General features: G+C 41.6%; 1 protein-coding gene across 1 annotated transcript in view; it reads right to left on the reverse strand.

Moving 5' to 3' along the window:
* LOC147683806 (arylacetamide deacetylase-like) overlaps positions 1-18237 on the reverse strand; it is a 116426-nt gene that overhangs the window by 51127 nt on the left and 47062 nt on the right. The window contains exon 2 of the mRNA XM_086944204.1: positions 11190-11412. Within this exon, the coding sequence (XP_086800330.1) occupies positions 11190-11412 (223 nt within the window). The remainder of the gene's footprint in view (positions 1-11189; positions 11413-18237) is intronic.

An 18237-nucleotide genomic window follows, 5' to 3' on the forward strand; every position in this document is an offset into this window, starting at 1 on the left:
GCATACCTCAAAATGTCGTCCAGCGGCTTGTTCTGCCAACAGATCAAATGCGGCTAGATCATAAGACAGATATCAGGTCTCAATCCCAGAACAAACTTCGAAACAATTTGTCCTATGTCCTTAGGATCCATCACATCCAACCCACTGTACTGCTTAAAGACCTGCTACAGTCTCTCATAATATTCATGCACCGTCTCTTTCAGTTCCTGAACCGTCCGGTCTATTTTCACCCAGTCAATGTCCTGTGGTGATACCTTGGACTTCAACCACGTATTCACCTGCTCGTAATTTTTCATTACAAGAGGCGGCGGTCCATTCGTGATAGCATCTCTATCTGGCTCCGCAGCGGCCCATTCGATAGCAACCTTGCATGCTACCCACAAATCTCCCGGAACCACAATGTCAAACAAGGTGTTCAGATCAATCCACAGTACTTTTGAGATCTCAACAAACCTCTCTACCTGCTTGTACCATTCAAATGGGCTCTCTCTCAGCTTTGGGAAGTCATTTGTAAAGGCAGCCAAATCTCCCCAACTCCAGGGCACATGTACATATCCTCCATTGGCCACTTCCCGCAGAGGGTATGCCCCTATTCCTGCCATTCCCCCTCCTGGTGGAGGTGTCTCTGTCACACTCCTTCTAGTGCTCTTTTTCTTTGACCACCTTTCTTCCCAGTTGTCAAGTCTGCTCCAAGCTCGTATCCCTATAATCAGTTCTCTAATGTGAGTCTTTAGTCCGATCACCCTTTTCTCTTCCAAGTCCCGATCAGTGTATTGCAGTCTGTTATTACCCTGCAGCATTTTCATCCTAGACAGATCCACATCATATTTATTCGCTAATTCAGTCAACTTCTCATGGGTCGACCTAGCTTTTCGAGTCACATCCTTTGCTACAAACAGCAACTCATCGGGATCATAAAGTTCGATCCTCTATAAAGGCAAGATTCCTTCATCAATCTCATCCGCTTCTGCTTTTAGCCGCATCACATCAATTCTTTTTGCTTTTATTGCAGCACTCAGTATGTCTCGACTTGATGTACCACTTGATTCCTTACAATCACTATCCTGTCCCCCGCGCCTACTCACTTCAGGGGTGTTGTGAGGAACCCTCCTGTTTTCGGTACTCCCATGGTCCCAGTCCTCCCTTGGCCTGTTGCTCTGAGCCTTTTCAACTGACTCCCACATCCTCAAATTTGGCCTCCATCGGTCCTCTCGACGAATCTGCCGTCGCTGGTAACGGGGTACTCGATTCTACAGGTCTTGGCATTTGACTTAATCTATCTACCAAACTGTTAATTTCATAGCTAAGGCTCCCTTCCATTCCCATCTGTGGTGGACTTCCGCTTCGCGTCTGCACTGGATTGTATACTGACACTATGAGACCAATGGTAACCGGTATTGTGAGAGCATCCGGCAGCCTCTGAGAATTAGCACTTTCTACCTTCTGTCCTTTTCCTGTCGAGAGCTTTCCCACTCCTTCAGTTCTAGGAGGAACTTGCGGTTCCCTAACTTCCTCTACCGGGGCTGATCTCTCCTCCCCTGACTCTAGATTGTATGGAGGTGGTCTCTCAGACAACAACCTTTCTATCAGGCTATCATCCGTATCACTGTCATCATCCTCAGTATTCTTTTTCTGCGCTTCCCGTCTTGACCAACAGCGGGCACAATTTAGCTCAGTTGATCGCCTGTACTCTCCATCTCTTTTCCAATGTGTCCCACCCCACATCTTGGACAGCCCTAAATGATCTCTTTACTCTTTCCTGACGCCTGTCCCTGTTCCATTCATGCGCTGCCCTGATCCACGCATTCAATGCTTCAAACTGTGTCGATCTAGGTAGGGGTCGCATAGAACCCATAATCAATTTTAACTGATACAACACCTCCAATCTAAAAGTTCCATATCTGGGAACAGTCAACTCCTCATTTCTGTCCGTCATCTTGGCCCAATTCTCAAGCCACAATATGGTGTGCAACCCAACATTCGTAGCCATGTAATGAGCTGGAGTATCCTCGTGCGGGGCTTCTTCTCCCCCCCGGGGTTCTAACCTCTTCTCCTTTCTGAACAAATCTCGCAACACTTTAAAACATTTCATGATGAACACAAGCGTCTCTCTGTTTACAGCACTCCTTTACTTCCTAATGACAATCCACCAATTCCAGCGCGGCTTCAAACCAACCGCCCTATCCCAGTGCGGCACTTCCTGACGACACTCGCCTCTGCTTCGCAGCAGTTCCCCTCCTTTACAGCTCGTCTCTCACTCACACACAGATCCCAATCATACACTGAAATGATCACTTCCGACCAAGCAATCACTTCGCTGACTGTACATCCACAGTCTGACTGTACGTCCACAGTCGCGTAATTGTCATCGAACTGGCAACTGTCTGTCCACGAAACGACCGGACAATCACCTCACTGATAGGTTACAAACACATAGCAACTCACGACCAGCGTCAGTCACTCACACACTCACACATTTGTTCCCCCTATCTCGGTCCAGCGGGCGATCGATGGTACCTCACGATCCCCTTAACAATGGTCAACGATTACTATGGGTGTTCGATACACCCGAACCACTTAAGCTACTCCTTTAGCCTAAGATTTTGCTGGGCTGCGCGCGCTCACAGCCTGATCTTCCTTCATACAACAGGCACTCTAACTCCGCAAGACATTACAACACAAAGCACAAAACATAAACACCGCAATCTAACAACATATAACCCTATTCATACTCACTCTCCTACGAACTGCTGCTTTCGCCGCACCGTCACTCTACGTTGATTTCAATGGAACGCTGTCTCCCGCCAACAATCCACTGGGCAATCATCACCTAATTTCTAGGGGCCTTGGGAAACTCTTATCCTAATCTAGTTCTCCCCTCACTCTAGAAGGGAAACCATCCTCTGTAGCTACCAACTGGGGAAACCATCCTCTGTTACCAACTAGGGAAGCTGGGATTCTCATCTAGATTTTACTTACCAACCTTTAGAATCCCAGGTTAGGTCGACGGGACCTTTTTACCTGTCTTAGAAGCGTAGAGGGAAGATTTCTACAATCATAACTTTAAACAGCGTTACAACCCAAATCGAACTCAAGGACCATTGACTACGTACTGAAGTTTTAAAGATTTATTACAAAGCCAAATATAATTGTACATACAGACATCTCAGCAAGAGATTCAAGAAATAAACTGGCACTAATACAAACATAATTCTCCGCAGAAGTCTCAGACTGCACAGGATAAAAATCAGAGTTAATTCGAGTAACATCAGACAAGCAATGATAGTCCCTGCTGGAAGTCGGGACTGTATTTACAGAAAGCAAAAGGATATGGTTAGATTGACCCTACACTAACTCTAAGGTGACATCCCTACTTAGCATTGCACCCAGGCAAGAATAAAGGTGTCAGCAGTGAAGACTTGCTAAGAAGCACACTGACTTCCCATAAGCAGTCTCAGTTACCGAGCTCGTTCTAAGATGCTCCTTCCTACACCTTCCTCTGCCTTAAGTTCACAATCTCCCTCCATCTTGCCTTTCCCAAAACCCACTCTCTGTCTCTAGTCTGCTCTCCACTCGAACCCGCTTGAATCTGCTCTCCACCCTCGGGTGATGTCCCTAATACAAAACCCATAAAACAGTCGACACGCCTTCAGGTACGCCCCTCTGGCAGTTAGGGATCTTCGAATTTTTCCAGTATGGCACCTCTCCATCAAGCGTCCGTTGGAGTGTCCTTGGGTCCCAGGCACCTTCTTCGCTGAATGTTGCAAATACACTCACATTCCACTGGCATCTATTCGTCTTCACTCCTACCGAACTAACTTCTAAACCATGAACCATTTTACCTAACGAGCTACTCGACCTTGCACCTGCAAACCAAGAGACATGGGAACAGTTCCGAACACATCCAAGGTTACATTTCAATATTTACTGAGGACATTTCTCTTTCAGCTAAAGCTAACTAAAGAAAATACAGTTAGGCCTTTACTGGCTTCAGCATATCCCAGGCCTCTGTACATTTAAACACATTTCTAACTTAACACAGGTGCTACAATTCACTATTTAAAGCGTTAATTCTATTTTCAATACATGTAGTGCATCTTCATACTAAAAAGCCTATGTTAATTCACTCATTAATAAGCACATATAAATTTCATTAAGGCACATCATTGTCATTACGACATTTCACATGTGATTACATTTCCACGTTATGCAAACATTCATTTCTGATTAAGGCACTACATTTGACTATGATTAAAAATACACCACCACATATTGCACTGATCCCCGGCCTACTGTTACATTTCTAAACTATATTAGTAAGTCCTCTAAATATGTGGGTGCTGACTACACGTGATTATAATGCACCCCTACAAATTTTCAAAATAACATGGCGCTCTCTCCCTAGCATTTGTTTGTGGAGTGACATTTTTCTTCCTGATGGTTAACACAGATTCATTATGTATCTGAGCAGTGATTAGCAATTGGTGGTGCATCAGGTTTGAACCTGTCTAGTCTTCTTTGCGCTGTTTATAGTTGTGCCTAATAGTTCCTGAAAATTGCTCAAATTATCTAAAATAGGACTGCAACTCAATACTTCTCAAAAGGTGTCCCCTTTGGAATAGAAGACCTTATAAGATAACTTCTTGAATCTATCACCAATTGAAATGACACAGTTTGCCAGTACCTATTTGGAAATCTATCATATGCCATTTAGAGCATGAGTTGTGGCATTGAGTGATGACCGAAGATTCTCAATACCTTTCACCTCTGCAATAACATTAATATTTGTGAGCTCATAGCATGGTAATGCTGCCTTTCCAGGGCATGTTTGCTCCACAAAAAAATGTAGGTGAATAAAAGAGGGGCAACATAATTAGAGGTTCTTAATGGCCCACATAGATAGAAGTGGAAAGATAATCGTGGATGATCTGGGATTTCATTGCAAAATAAGTGGGTCTTTTCATCTCTTTTTCATGTCTCTCTTCTTGTGTGCTATAGTAGTGGTAACTGAGACATGCCTGGCAGATGGAAAGGGCATTGACTTTTAACGTTTTCTTAATTCTGCCATATTTTTAAAAAGGCAGAGTTAGAACCCTTATCCAAACAAAAACTGTTAGAATAAGACTTGGAGTCAATCTGTACAGAAGCAACACAGTTAGTAATGATTCTAGGGGATTTCACTCTTAAATTGAATCTTTCTTCCAGTGACAAGTTGTTTAAAGAATTATTAGGCATGGCGCAGGTGCCTTCAGCTATTTTTCCTAGATCAGGTGGAACTTCACGAGTTTAAACCCTAGTAAAGCTTCTAGGATCCATAGGGCTCTTCTGTGTTAATGGACGAGTAGATATTGACCGCACCGCAAGAAAGACCTTTTGTAAAGGTAACCAGAGTTGTCTGATTGACTATGCCTTTTTAAATGCTTGACACTTTTCTTAAGTAGAGGGGTTTGAAGTGTTGCAAACTGAAGGTAGTGATCACTGGCCCTTACAGGTAATACTTATGATAGAGCAAGGGGTGAAAAGAGTTAGAGTGGCCTACTGCAGATAGAGTACCCTCAATTTATAAACACTCATACAACTGATTATACTTTGAAATTGCTTAACAATCTGATGGCTGACTATATGTCTTTCGGCAAACCTGAGGAATTAAATTAATGTCCTAACATGGATAGGTAATTGAGCGGGGTAGTAAACTGTTTGAGGGTGCATCTAAAATAAGGCCCTTTGACAAAGGACTGTGATTATGATGAGGGGGACAAAAGAAATAGCTGGTTGAATAATGAGTGTAGGATCTTAAAGTTAAGGGTCAGAAAATGGGAAAGACTGCTTAGGAAAAGGTAGGATAAGGCAAAAGTGGAGAGCCTCCGCTTAGCAAAACTTGAATATAAAAACAAGTTGTATGAAATCAAATTGGAGTATACAACTAAAAATTGGCAAACTATGCTTGAAGTAATAGGCACAAATAACATTAGGACATTTTAGCAACTGATGCTGGAGGGGATTGTGCCAGGGGAAACGAGGCGTTTAGTGGGAGAAGATGACTGGATTAACTGCTTCAGCAATTTATATGATAGTAATAGGGTAGATAAAAACCTGGAAAATACGATTACAGTTGGTGTGGAAATAGAGCTGCACTAAAACTAAAACTCTAAAACTTACTAAAGCAGTGGGCCCAGATAACTTATCAGCAATTATAATAAAAAATATTGGGGATTGGTTTGCAAGTTTTTTTAACATAATTTTTCAAAAATTCCTGAACTCTGGGAACTTTGCAGAGAGTTGGAAAGGCACATTACTTAGGCCAATATAGAAAAATGATGATGCCACACAGCCCAAGAATTATCACCTAATTGGTGTGTCAGATGTGGGAGAGAAATTATTTTCAAAAATACTGTTGGGCTTAATGAAGGCCTGGGTAGAGCAAGAGAACCTAATTCTGACAGAGCAAGGTGACTTTAAGAAGGGCCACTCAGCAATAGATCATTGCCTTAGCCTATGGGCAATGGCAAAAAAGGCAAGTGAGCGGCAAGGCAGATTGTTTTGCTGCTTTGTTGATTTATGGCCGCTTTTGACTTGTCCGATCGTAAGTTACTGTGAAATATGCTGGGGCAGCTCAGTATCAACAAGGCGTTGCTCTCACTAATCCATGAATTGCATTCTCAGAATTGGGCTCGGGTGATTTTAGAGTCCCATGGGAATTCTCTTATTTTTGTAAAGCTGGTGGCCTATGCCCTTAGATGGGTGGGACCCAAATCCTATGTCTGCGTTATGCTCATGATCTGGTGACAGTGGACATGACAGAATTGGTTCGGCAAAGGAAATTGGATGTTTTCCACAATTATTGTTTAAAGTAATGTCTTACGATTAATTTGGAAAATACCAAAATAATGGTTCTGGGGAAAGGAAAGGGGGATTTTAAATGACACCTAGGAGAGGTTAAAGTTGAGGTGGTTGACAAATATAAATATTTGGGTATGTAGTTCAAAACCAAATTAAATTGGAGGGACCAAATAGAATAATTAAAATCAACTGCACTATCCTTAGTATGGGGCTTAAACCAGTTCAAGCGGAATTATGGAGGGTGGTCCTTATGCCCCATGTTGTTGGCCTTTACCGCAATGGTTCGCCCATAATTCCAATATGGAATAGAGGTAATATCCGTAGGCGGCAAATTGGATTGGAATTTTGAGGAGGGTAAATTTGCGAAACAGCTCCTTTTGCTCTCACCATCAACCATGATTCAGGCTATAAGGGCATAATACCAACTTACAGCCTGGCGTTACCAGGAGCTGCAAGGTTCATTGAACTTTTGGCAGATATTGAGTAGATAAGAGGTCCTTAAAATATCACATCTCTGTAAAATGGAAATAGAGAAAAGTGCATTGAATTGGGCATCCCAATTTAGATGCACGCTAGTTAAGATCTGTGTTAAACTATCAATAGCGCCGGAACAGTAGAAGGCAGGGCCGCAGGTCCCTAAGCAGGAGCTATGCGCTGTTATAAGTAAAAGTGCTAGAGAGGAGAATTTGCTCTACCTGGGGAGAACACTGTCCACCCAGTTCTTGTTTCAAGGCTGTAACAATGAGGATCCATTCCCTTATATTGAATCCCTGCCAAGCCCTAAGCGTAGGAAAGCTATATTGAAATTTATGGTTGGACTTAATCCAAGTTATACAGATATGAAGATAAATGCTGCAATGAGAGATGAACAGGACTTGCACACATATGGGCTGAAAGTAAAATGCAGCTGCCCACATATTTTCTTGGATTGTTTGTGGTTCTTAGATGAATGGAAGGAGTGTTTTTAAAAGCTCTTTTTATTGCTTATAAGATTATTAACTGGAGCTCAAGCCCTCAGCCCATTGATAAATATGAGATTTTTAAATGTTGTATGTACAATAGTATGATTTGTAACTGCATAAAAGAACTGCCAATATAATTTGAAAGGGATGGGGGTTGGAAAGAGATCTTTTATTAATTGATGTTTTTTTTGATGTTCTTGTATTTATGTAGAAATTTGCATTTTATTTTCTCTTAACTATTTTCATATTAGTCATGATATTAGAATATATTATGGATGTTTTTACTATAATGTGAACGGACTATGGTCTAAATAAGCAAGTACTAGAACGAAAAAAAACTAATACCCATATATTTTTGGTGGCCAGTGGATGGTTTTAGACATCGTAGGAATGACCTTGTTCGAGCCTGGTGGAAGGATCATTGGTTACATGCCCAAACTGTCAAGTTGACTATCATAAATAGAATAACCCATAAGAATAAAAAGGTGCCTCCTGCTGCTCAACTGGCCATATTCCTTTAAGAAGCGCCTCAGCCAATCTCTGGATGTCTGTACTCAAGGAAACAACAAGAAAGATGGTATATAGTGGGGATCAATTATAGCCTATGGTAATTACAATGAAACAAATATCAATTGAATTTCGAATAAATGAGAAAATGCTTACTAAACAACACAGTTTTGTAGAAATGCCACACAAGACACATTTCTACAATTCACTATTTTTTCTCCAGGTTCTCTGGAGATGAACTTCATGATACAACCAAAGGGGCATATTTACAGGCCCATATGGCCACCACAACATCACTTTGTCTTATTTACAAGACAGTAATAAGCCACTTAACGTGGTTTAATGCTGCTTTGTAAATAAGGCACAGTTTCACGCTATACTTAGCGAGAAATGGGAGAGCAATGAGTGTTGTAGTGGGCGTTCCACCACAACACCCATTGATTTTGATGCTGCCCGACATTTACAAGGGTGGCGTAATATGGGGCAGCACAAAAATTTAGACCAGGGAAAACTGATTTACCCTGGCGATGTGAGGAGAAATGCTTTATTTCTCCTCATTTTTGCCATTCCAACGCAGATACCCTTGCACCACGGTCAGCTAAATGTAGCGCCAGCGCAGGGAGAAATGCAGGGCTGCACCATATTGTTCTAAATATGGTGCAGCCCTGCATTTCAGAAGTGGCTGGGAGCGACGTTTAGAAAAGGATGTAACGCCGCTCCCTGTCACTTCCATTATAAATATGCCCCAAAAGGTCTTAGGCCACAAACACATATCCACAGTATTAAAACAAACAGCTGCTACAGACAGGGTTATACAATGCCAATCAATTTCTTGTCGACCAATAGAGTTTTCAACATTGAAGGTGTTTATATAATAATTTCAGTTCATAATCAAACTAGGAGGTAGTCACACTTGCAAGGAGTTAACTGGAGAAACATCCACTCATTTTTTTACACTTTGATGAACAACTGAATTAGTCCAAAATCCATTTTACATAGATGAACCCTTCCACTTCTAAGAGTTGACAAGCTACATTTGATTCTTGCCTTTTCAGGAAAAAAAACTGAAGAAAATGAATATATGATGTTACTTAGCATATCGTTACTCAGCAGGTATTTACTTCAAAGTTTTTACTTCGCAAATACTATTACTACGCATGATTTTAGTGCGCATGCTTTTACTTCGCAAATACATAAAAATACATTAAAAATGCTTTTACTTCGCAGTTAATTATTACGCATACCATTACAACGCGTTATTGGTACTTTAAAACAAAAAAATAATTGTAATGGTAACCTATCCCCTGGCACGCACCCTGAACCCTAAAAATACCCTATACACCCCCAAACCCTATCTCACTCTGACCCCTAAAAATAGCCCAGTACCCCAGAACCTAAATGCACCCTGAACCCTCAAAATACCTCATGCACCACAAAACCCTAACCCACCCTGATCCCTAAAATACCCCAGTACCCCAAAACCTAACTGCACCCTGAACCCTAAAATTACCCCTACACCCCAAAACCCTAACCCACACTGACCCCTAAAATTACCCCAGCACCGAAAAACCTAAACGCACCCTGAACCCCAAAAATACCCAGCACACCAAAACCTTAAACTCACCCTGAACCCTAAAAATACCCCCTACACCCCAAAACCCTATCCCACCCTGACCCTGAAGAATATCCCAGCACCCCAAAACCTAAACGCACCCTGAACCCCCAAAATACACCAGCAAACCAAAACCTTAAATGCATCATGTACCTTACAAATACCCCCTACACCCCAAAACCCTAACCCACCCTGACCTCTAAAAATACCCCTGTACCCCAAAACCTAAACGCACCCTGAATCCCAAAAATACCCAAGCACCCCGAAACCTTAAATGCACCCTGAACACTCAAAATACCCCATGCACCCCAAAACCATAACCCACCCTGACCCCTAAAAATACCCCAGTACCCCAAAACCTAAATGCACCATGAACCCTAAAATTACCCTCTACACCCAAAAACCCTAACCAACCCTGACCCCAAAAATTATCCCAGCACCCCAGAGCCTAAACACACCCTGAACCACAAAAATATCCCAGCACCCCAAAACCTCAAACGCACCCTGAACCCTAAAAATACCCCCTACACCCCAAAACCTTGACCCACGCTGACCCCTAAAAATACCCCAGTACCCAAAAACCTAAACACACCCTAAACCCCAAAAATACCGCAGCCCCTCAAAACCTTAAACGCAGCCTGAACCCTCAAAATACCCCATGCACCCCAAAACCCTAACTCACCCTGACCCCTAAATTTACCCAGCACCCCAAAACCTAAACACAACTTAATTTGCTCAGTAACTCCATTATGCATAGTAAGTGCATGCTAACTAATGGAACATGCGTAGTAAATGCATGCTAAGTAAATGCATGCTAAGTAATGGCATCTGCGAACCAAAATATGCGTAGTAATGGTAATACGAAGTAATGACCGCGTAGTAAAGGTAGAATACCGAAGAAAACACATACCAAAAAAGCCTCCGTTTTGGGTACATACACGCTGCTTCTTGCTGGACTTAACCATCAAGTAAAGGACCATAAACTTAACCGAGCTGAAGAACGAATGTGAAAACTCTAGTGTCCTCCTCTTCAGACTCCTCAGTGTTCAACTTGCCCTGAAGTCACTGAGGGATGTTTGGAGAGGAGGTAACTCTCACAGCCAGAGCAAAAAGTGCACATTGGAGTGAGATAAATTATGCAAATGAAAGCAGTCTTTTTCAAATGTCATTCAATTACTTACTTAGAGTAAAAAATATAAATTAAAAATAAATAAGCATTAATTATCCTATTTCTGTCAATGAAATAACAATTTTAATTTGGTACTTACCTGGACTTCCCATGCACCATCCTCCACCATGGAAATAAATCATTGCTCTCCTTTGAGTATGTGAGGACTTTTTGGGAAAATATAAATGAACAGGAACATTATTAAATGTTGGCTTGGTCACTGTGACATTTTCATCTGATATTGCAGGAACATTTCTAAATGGAATGACGAGCTTCATAATGTCCATGTAATCCACTATCCCTAGCATGTCAGTAAACTCTGCCTGCAAACAAAATAAAACAACAACATATTTCAGCATTCTCTAAGAAATCTAATACATGTAATGTACATATCAAACTGAAAATGCTATATCATATATTTCCCAAAACAACAACGTTGCCTACTCAGTTGCATACAAATGCTTCGTAGTTTTGCATTGTTTCAATGCCATGAAAAAGGGTGGAAGTTTAAAAAACAAGAAATCATGGTACAGTCTTGTATTTTTATTGGTGTTACTCAATATGCTTTCCATGAGTAACAACTGCACGAATTTCAACACCAAGTTTCTCTCTTTCCTGTAATATCAGCTTCTTATTAAAAATGTATGGGGGGCACCTCAATCCCCTCCAAGCCACAGGAAGTACATACACATGACTGTTACTAATGGTGAGTCTCTCACAATACACAAGAGCATACAGTCACTGAAATTTCAATTTCATCTGTTTTGTTTATTCAAGTATTCCGTTCATATTCCTTCCGTTGATGTATGTCATCCATTCTCTTTTTTTTTTTAAATTTTTTATTTGACAAGCATGACAAGGAGTGTAACATTTTTCATATACATACAAAAAGAAAATGTTTTCAGTTATTACAGGCACAGATCAGCATTCAATGGTAAAAAAAAACACACAAACAGACTAAAAATAGAACTTCTTAACAAAATCGATAGTATCAGCTAAAACACAAAAATTCCATAAACCAGATCTGTATACCATTTACATAAAGTTATCCCAAATCTTTTCGAACTTAGCAATTGCTTTTGAGCTTCTGCTCTTAGCCAGTGCCCTTTCCATAGTGTAAATTTTGTGTACAAGATTCAACCACTCGATCGTGTGAGGGGGGTGTTCTGCGAGATCCAAGCCCTAGCTATCACCAATCTGGCACAGGACAGAGCTATACTTAACCAGCTCCTATTGGTGATGCCCGTAGGGTATATAAATAGTAGTACAAAAGGTGCAGTAATTGAAGTATTAATCAACTGTTTTTGAAGTAAAATATTTTCGATTTCTAACCAATATTTAGTTAACAATGGGCATGAGTAGATCATATGTATGAGGTCTGCTGCCACCAGACCACATTTAAGGCATTTTTTGCGATCGCTACTTGAAATGTTTTGAGACCATTTAGATATTTTTAATGGAGTATGATAAAGTTGACTAACCGTCCTATAAAGTTGTAGTTTCAGGCTAGAAGAATGGACTGCTTTGTTGATATTATCTAAAGCAGCTGAAACGTTCTGGGATGTCACTTTAAATCCCAAATCAGCAGTCCATTTTGACGCCAATCTAGGGCAATCGTCCAATTTGTTTTGGCCGAGATATTTGTATCCCAGACTAATTAGTGATTTATTTTTCGTAGAATAATAGCAACTCCAAATACCTGAGCTATTTATTTGTTTCAAATTCATCTTGCGTATCAGATAGTCCTTGATTTGAAAGTATTTGTATATCATTACTTCGGGCAAATTGTACAAAATTTGCAATGTTGCAAATTGTAGAAAACCATCTGAACCATATAGGTCTCCTAGCGTTTTCATTCCAAACTTGGCCCAGTCCCGCCCAGTTTTATCACTGAAAATATCAGGAAGCCCTGGGTTATCCCAGAGTGATAGCTCAGTATGAATAAAAGAAGTGTCACATTAGCTCAAGATCAATTTCCAAATCCGTACTGCATCCCTCACAGTCTTAAATTTTACACGTTTAAAATAGTTTGGGTCTTGCACTTTTGCCAAGAACTGTTTTGAGTTAGTGCCAAGCATGAATTGATAAAAAAAGTATTGATCATTAACTATAAACAGACTACGAAGCCGGCCTAAAAAAGATGCAAAAAAATAAGCTTTAAAGTCCGGGAAATCCAAACCCCCTCTTTCAAGTGGTAATTTTAGTATAGACATAGACCTTCTAGCCTTCTTATAGCCCCAAATAAAACTGCTGAAAATTCCATCTAATTTTTTAAAGAATAAATTGTTAACCCGAAAAGGAATGGAGGGAAAAAATATAAAAATTTTAGCAAAATGTTCATCTTGATCAGATTGATTTGACCAAGTAGATTAAGCGGGATCTTGTGCCATTTTTTGAGCAGCATGGTCGCCTCTTTTAGTAAGGGATCATAGTTTAGCGTGTTTATTTCAGTGATCTTAGAAGAGATTTTTACCCATAAGTAAACTGCGGATTTACAGAGTCCTAGCACTAAAGAGTTAGCTTGATAATTCATGATAACTTGTGTTTTATTGATGTTTAATTTATAGCCGGAGATACCTCCAAAGTTTTTGGCTTCCTCTGTTATTCCTAGTAGTGCATCCACCGCATTAAGGGTGTAGATAGCTAAGTCGTCCGCATATGCAGTTATTTTAAGGGTTTTATCTTCATGCTGCATCGGTACGATCTTAACTTGAGTTTGCAGGGCGTTGATAAAAGGCTCCATAGAGAGAGCAAAAAGCAGGGGTGATAGCGGGCCCCCTGCCGAGTCCCCCTTAAGATCACAAAGGTTGGAGAAAGTGACCCATTATAGCTGATTTTAGCATTAGGATCCCTGTATAGTGCCTGTATGCTTCTGAGGAACTGCCCTTTAATGCCAAATTGCTTCAGGACCCTCCACAAATAATCCCACCCCACTCGGTCAAACGCCTTTTCTGCGTCTAGAAGTATCATACCGAGTGGGGTGAGATTAGTTGCAGCCACATCAAAGGCAGTAATGGCCATGTTGATATGAGTGGTAGTATCCCTCCCTACCACAAAGCTGTGCTGTTGATCATTTACCAAATATGGCATAAGGGGTGCCATTCGCATTGCTAGCAGTTTGGAGTAGGCCTTAGCGTCGCCATTAATCAAAGAAATAGGTCTGTAAGACCCGCAATCCGTAGGTTTTTTTTAAAAAAAAGAACATAATTTTAGCGCTTTTCCAAGAGTCCAGGGCCTTTCCTGTAGCACCAATTAAATTAATTACTAAACAAAAAAGAGGCAGAATTTCATCTGCGCAAATTTTGTATAATTCTATCGGAAGTGTATCTTCACCTGCCGCCTTGTTAGATGGAAGAGAGGAAACCGCCAGACGCAATTCTGCTAATGTATACTTCTCTTCCAGTTGATCGATGCTTTCCTGATCTAAATATTCTTTTGACGGTAGTTTCTCGTTTATATAAGATTGGATCTGATCCTCCGTGCTCCTTCTCTCAGGGGTATATACATTTTCGTAATAAGAAGCAAACTGTCCCATAATTTGTGCAGGTTGGGAATATAAAATGTCGTACGGACCCCTTATGGATTTAATTAAGGTCATTGCCCGATCATCAGCAACTTTGTAGGCCAAGAGCTTCCCTACTCTATACCCACATTCATATTGGGACAGTTTATATTTAAGTATTTTCCGGCTGTTTTTCTCCCTGAGGGAACTTTTAATAATTGAACGTAATGTCACAAGTTTGTTTTCCAATTAAGCAATGCCTTGACTGCTTAGCCCACCAGCTCTAAGATTATCAGCTAATTGATTTTCAACAAGTAGCATATTAGCAGTTGCCGCCTTGGTTTCTTTCCTACGCAATGCATTTTGTTTAAATACATATTGTTGTGCAAGCCCCCTAATTGAGGCCTTACAAGCATCCCACACTGATAGAAGAGTAGCAGTATTAATGTTGTTTTCGATAAATTCTTTTATATGTTCCTTAAGGGCTGCTACAAAAACTACATCTGTTAATAAATATCTTGGGAACGTAAAGGGTCGCAGTTCTAATGGCCTTTGGGCTAAACAAAATGTAAAAAGAATAGGATTGTGATCAGAAGATATTCTTGGGATAATCTCCATATGTCCTGAATCAAATAGTTCATCTGATGCCCACGCCAGATCTATTCGAGAACATAGTTTATGGGGGGATGAATAGTAGGTGTACCCTGGTATACCAGGATGGAGATTGCGCCATATATCTTTTACATTGTGTATCCTTGCTAATTCCAGAATTGCGGCCCTGGTTTTACGCATGCGTGGAAATATCCCTCTCCTCGTCACATCCTGTTCATAATTTAGCACACAATTAAAGTCCCCCATCAAAATAAGTTCACCCTCCCAAGATAGTAATTCTACATTCAGCCAATCAAAAATGCGTGGTTCGTCCCTATTCGACCCATAGATGGCACAGAAGACATAATTGCAGTTTTCTATCCGCATTTGCACTATTGCCCATCGACCCCCGTTATCTGCAGCAGTTTTAATCACTTCTCCCCGCACTTGTCGTTTCTTCAAAATTGCCACTCCCCGAATGGGAGCATTTAAAGTAGTGCATACCACCATCTCATATCCCAATTGGGCTAGAAGTTTTTTGTCCTTAAAACAAATATGCGTTTCTGTTACCATAACCAAATGTGCATCATACGTTTTCAATTCCTCATAGACCAAGGTTCTTTTAGTCTTTTTATTCAAGCCTGACACATTCCAAGATAAGCAACTAAAATGTGACATTTTGAGTAAAATTTAAATCATAGTGATCTGTCCTTTTCCTTAAGTTCCTACTCCTTTCTACTCTGATAGCTGCCAAGTTACTCTCACTTAGACTTGTCATGTCTTTTTTAATTTTTTTCCCCTCCACGCCACCCCCTCCCCCTACCGCCCCCTACCCTACCCCCACCCCCCCGTACCATGAGGAAACGCCCCCCTTATGCACCTGCTGCCGCTGGATGGGCAGCCACCTGTAGGTGCAGCTATCTATAGAACCCTCATCCTCACCCGAAAATGTATAAGTCTAAACCCCCCAAGTACAATATAAATCAATCATCACCTTGTCAGCCACCATTATAGATCAGAAAGTTTATGCTTCTTAACACCTTATACATTAGTAATTTTTGCTAAAACCACCTCCGCTTCCTTAACCTGATTAAGGTAATACGTATGACCTGCTTTGATGACTTTTAAGCAGGCCGGTTCCTGGAGAAAGACCTGTGCCCCTGCTGCTTTAAAAGAATCAATTAGTTGTCGTAAATTCCAACGCCTCTCCATTGTGATTTTACATAGATCTGACCTGACAAAAAAGGTTACATCTTCTGTCACTATTGGGGAGTTAGGTCTTGCTTTCAGAGAGACCGCCTGCCTAAGTAAAAAGTTCCCAAAAAAGATCAGGAAAGGATAGGGAAATGTACTTCCCTTGTTTCTATTTACCAGCGGCAGTCTATGAACTCTCTGTAATTGAGAGTCCCAGTCCCAATCCGCCAGATCGGGAAAGGCACGTTGAAAAAGTTTCACGATGTAGGCGCGAGGGTCTGAGCCTTCCGAACCCTCTGGAATCCCAAAGAGTCTAAGGTTCTGCCTTCGCTGTCTATTCTCCATGTCCTCGATTTTATGTTGCAGAGCACGAATCTCTTCGTCATGACGGGCTGTCTTTTGCTCTGTACCTGCTGACTGTTCTTCTACTTGCACCACCCTCTGCTGTAATTTTTCTACCTCTTGAGTGATACCACTCAACTGTAGAAAATATTATTGAGCTTTGTGCCGCTGTTCGGTCAGAGTGTGAAGGATTAGAGCTAAAGAAGGGTTCTCAGACTGTGGTAAGCCAGGCAGGATATCCATACACTATACTGTCTCAGAAGATGATTTTGAAAGGGTATGCGTGTCCATACCAAAGTGGCTATTCTTCTCGGCCATAGAAACTATTGTAGGAAAGGCAGAGTTAGCAATGTGAGTGGGAGCAGTACTATTTGCCCCCTCTCTTACATCAGTTACTGCCTGCGGACATCTCCCCTCGTTTGTGGTAGTGTCCAAGGGTCTATCTGCAGAAGGTTGGTTGTGGGATTTAGAAGAGGTAACGTTGCTACTTGTTTCTTGTGAGGGGAGAAACAACTCCGTTGGGCTGTTTCCTGATAGCCGTAAAGCCATGGTTTTAACCCCCCCTTGGCCTGAATCCACTTTCGCAGTGGACTCTCGTCTAAGATAGGTTTGCCTCTGGTGTTCGCAAATGATATAGCCGTAGAGAAAGTAGAGGGGTTAATATTCTTCTTATTCTTAGCTTTGCTTTTGGCCTTGCTTTGTTCCGACCGAGCTGCTTCACTGCGTCCAAAGAAGAGTCCGCCCCCCGTCTTCTTCCTCATTGATCAATTCCTCATATTCATCATTAGAGCCATCAGCCTTTTCCATATTCCCCAGAAGGAGATCGCCGGGGGGCCCATTTAATTTGTTGCTGTCAAGGACCTTTTGCGCAGCAGTGACCTGCGTAAGCTTAGCCGGTTCCAAGATACTAATTACATTGTTCAATTCAGAGCCACTTAAATCTAGCTCTGCATCTACCAGCTCCAAATCCAGCTCCGGCTCCTTTTCTTTATTTGCTGCTGAGACCACTGATGCCACTGCTGCCCGTTTATTCCCATCTATAGGGCCTTCATCACTGACAATCATCTCGGTATGATCAGTTGCTTCTTGACTAAGAGCTTCACCCAGATCCCGCTGTTCATTCTCTATTGTATCCATATTTAATTGTTCATTTAGATTAGTACCAGTTTTATTGTTTTCAATGCCATTAACTGTAGCAGAAACAGTAACCGTAGTCGTTTTCGGCTTAATCAATGCACTTTTATCAGCAACAGTAAACAAAGGGGGGCGGATGATTTGCTGCTTACCGGATAGAAGTGCAACCTTGTCCTGTCTCCCTGTAGTCTCCAAGCTTTGTAAATTTTGTAAACTCGCTCCTGCTCCTGTAGTTGGGGCTGGTGCGCTTGCTGAGACTTTCGCGGGAATCTTCAGCGTTCCAACCGGTGCACTGCTCGCAGCGGCCGCAATATTCCCCTGACTGCCGCTCTCCTCCGCCGTCGCTGCCGGGGCGCCTTTCACCGCCCGTGATCCCCTTGGAGGG

This window comes from Lissotriton vulgaris, chromosome 11 (assembly GCF_964263255.1).
Source record: "Lissotriton vulgaris chromosome 11, aLisVul1.2, whole genome shotgun sequence".
Taxonomy (NCBI): domain Eukaryota; kingdom Metazoa; phylum Chordata; class Amphibia; order Caudata; family Salamandridae; genus Lissotriton; species Lissotriton vulgaris.